This window comes from Natator depressus, chromosome 13, assembly GCF_965152275.1.
Source record: "Natator depressus isolate rNatDep1 chromosome 13, rNatDep2.hap1, whole genome shotgun sequence".
Classification (NCBI taxonomy): domain Eukaryota; kingdom Metazoa; phylum Chordata; order Testudines; family Cheloniidae; genus Natator; species Natator depressus.
In genome coordinates this window covers 41,033,713-41,036,368 of record NC_134246.1, presented here as the reverse complement: position 1 = coordinate 41,036,368, position 2,656 = coordinate 41,033,713, and the positions used below count along the sequence as shown (strand labels likewise).

At 59.4% G+C, this 2,656-nt stretch overlaps 2 gene segments (V, D, J or C); both read left to right on the top strand.

Moving 5' to 3' along the window:
• The first annotated feature begins 265 nt into the window (after positions 1–265).
• On the top strand, positions 266–933 carry LOC141997190 (T cell receptor alpha variable 27-like). The segment is given in 2 exon segments: positions 266–317; positions 638–933. Coding segments are annotated over 2 exon segments (348 nt in total).
• Positions 934–1,883: 950 nt separating this feature from the next.
• On the top strand, positions 1,884–2,446 carry LOC141997189 (T cell receptor alpha variable 27-like). The segment is given in 2 exon segments: positions 1,884–1,935; positions 2,151–2,446. Coding segments are annotated over 2 exon segments (348 nt in total).
• Positions 2,447–2,656: the final 210 nt, after the last annotated feature.

The window sequence follows — 2,656 nt, the reverse complement described above, 5'->3', positions numbered from 1 at the left end:
AAAGAACTAAATATTTCTGCACCCGCTTATGCACTTGGCCACAAGGGGGCAGCCCTCACAAGGTGAAGGGCCCTGAGCGAAGGAGTTCTCCGCAGGGACACACGGCTGTGATGGGAGAGAAGGGGCTGGTCGCTGATTGGCTGGGCACACGAGGGAGGAGAAGGACGTGTGGGATCCCTCCAGCACAGGAGACCCCAACACACGTGCCGGCCCCAGGGAGAACCCAGCAGCGTCTCCGCGCCCTGGGCTGTCAGTGAGCGCAGGGATGGGGAGGTTGCGGGGGCTGTCCTGGGTTATCCAGCTAATGCACCTGTGGGGTAAGGGCTGGGGAGACAGAACCGCTGGTCACTAGCAGGGAGCTGGGGCTGTATTTCATTGACTGTGTGGTGGGGAAGAAGGGAGTGAAATGGAGAGATCGGTCAGTCTATCCACCCACAGCCTAAAAAGAAAAGGAGTCCTTGTGGCACCTTAGAGACTAACAAATTTATTTGAGCATAAGCTTTCGTGAGCTACAGCTCACTTCATCGGATGCATTCAGTGCATCCTGTCTTTCTTCCCACCCTGTCCTGCGATTGCCGGGGGCAGGTTGCTCGGGGCAGTGTCTGACTTGGTTCCCCCTTGTCTCCGTTATTCCCAGTGGCCAGCGGGCAGCTCTCTGTGGAGCAGAGCCCGGAATGGCTGGATGTCTCCGAGGGGCAGAATGGCACCGTGACCTGCACTTACTCGGAAACCATCAACAGTTTACACTGGTACCGGCAGGCTCCAGGGGAGCGGCCCCTTTTCCTGCTGATGCTGTTCGGCAAGGGGAACGAGACACAAGAACCGAATTTCACTGCGGATCACGATCCGGGGCAGAAGCGGAGCTCCCTGCACATCCGCGGCTGCCGGCTGGGGGACACCGCCCGCTACCTCTGCGCCGTGGAGACACAGTGACACAGGGGGAAGCGTAGCCTGTACAATAACTCTGGGTGGGACCCGGGATGGGGCTGTGGGGCTCTGGGGGCGCGCCGGGGGGTGTGGGACTAGCCTCATAGAGCTGGGGGAAAGGATTTACAGCCCTGGGGAGGGGGAGGCTGGTCTGGTGGTTAAGGGATGGGGTAGGTCTCATGAACCCAGGGGTCAGTTTCCCGCTCTGTATCTCCCATTCCCAGCTCTCGGGCTTTTGATGTATCTATCCCTCCACCCACGGGATTTTCTTTCTATCCGCCTGGGCATCTTTCAATACAATCTTTCTTAACTCTGCGTGACCTTGGGCAAGCTACTGAGACCAGCTTTCCCCAGGGAGCTTAAGGAAGTCGGGTTCCCCCAGCCCACTACGAAATGGACCTCTTAGTTCAAATTTATACGGTGGTGGCTGATAAAGCCACGGCCAGGTTCAGTCTCACTGTACAGACAAGGTAGCAGAGGAAGACAGTGGCAGAGCCAGGAAAAGAGGAAGTGATTTTCAGAACATCTTATGAGAATTGGGTGCCCAAATAATATGATATCTAGGTGCCTAACTCCCTTAGGATCGTTTGAGAACTGTGAAGCAAGTGGTATATTTCACTGGGATCTGCACTCAATTCCTTTGTGAGGGGAAATCACCCAACTGAAAGGATTTTCTGTCACGCTGGGGGCGGATCCAAGAGGATGCTCTACTGCGACTGAGGTACGGATTTGGCCACTAGGGGTCAGCGTTTAGCAGTGGAACCAACACACTGAGGTTGCGCACAGGGACACACGGCTGTGATGGGAGAGAAGGGGCTGGTCGCTGATTGGCTGGGCACACGAGGGGGGAGAAGGACGTGTCCGATCCCTCCAGCACAGGAGACCCCAACACACGTGCCAGCCGCAGGGAGAACCCAGCAGCGTCCCCGCGCCCTGGGGTGTCAGTGAGCGCAGGGATGGGGAGGCGGCGGGAGCTGTCGTGGGTGATCCAGCTAATGCACCTGTGGGGTAAGGGCTGGGGAGACCGAACCCCTGGTTACTAGCAGGGAGCTGGGGCTGGATTTCATTGACTGTGTGGTAGGGAAGAAGGGAGTGAAATGGAGAGATCGGTCGGTCTGTCCCCCCGCAGCCTGTCTCTCTTCCCACCCCACTCCGCGGTTCCCGGGGGCAGGTGGCTCGTGGCAGCTTCTGAGTTGGTTCCCCCTTGTCTCCGTTATTCCCAGTGGCCAGCGGGCAGCTCTCTGTGGAGCAGAGCCCGGAATGGCTGGATGTCTCCGAGGGGCAGAATGGCACCGTGACCTGCACTTACTCCAGCGCTATCCAAAGTTTACACTGGTACCTGCAGGCTCCCGGGGAGCGGCCCCTTTTCCTGCTGATGCTGTTCGGCAAGGGGAACGAGACACAAGAACCGAATTTCACTGCGGATCACGATCCGGGGCAGAAGCGGAGCTCCCTGCACATCCGCGGCTGCCGGCTGGGGGACACCGCCCGCTACCTCTGCGCCGTGGAGACCCAGTGACACAGGGGGAAGCGCAGCCTGTACAATAACTCTGGGTGTGACCCGGGAGGGGGCTGCGGGGCGCTGGGGGCGCGCCGGGCGGTGTGGGACAGAGCCCCGTGGGCAGACGGGGAAAGGAGTTTATAGCCCTGGTGAGGGGGAGGCGCCCTCGTTAGGGCGGCGGGAGGGGACCGAGGAAACGTGGTTTCGGCTCCCAGCTCTACCGGAGGC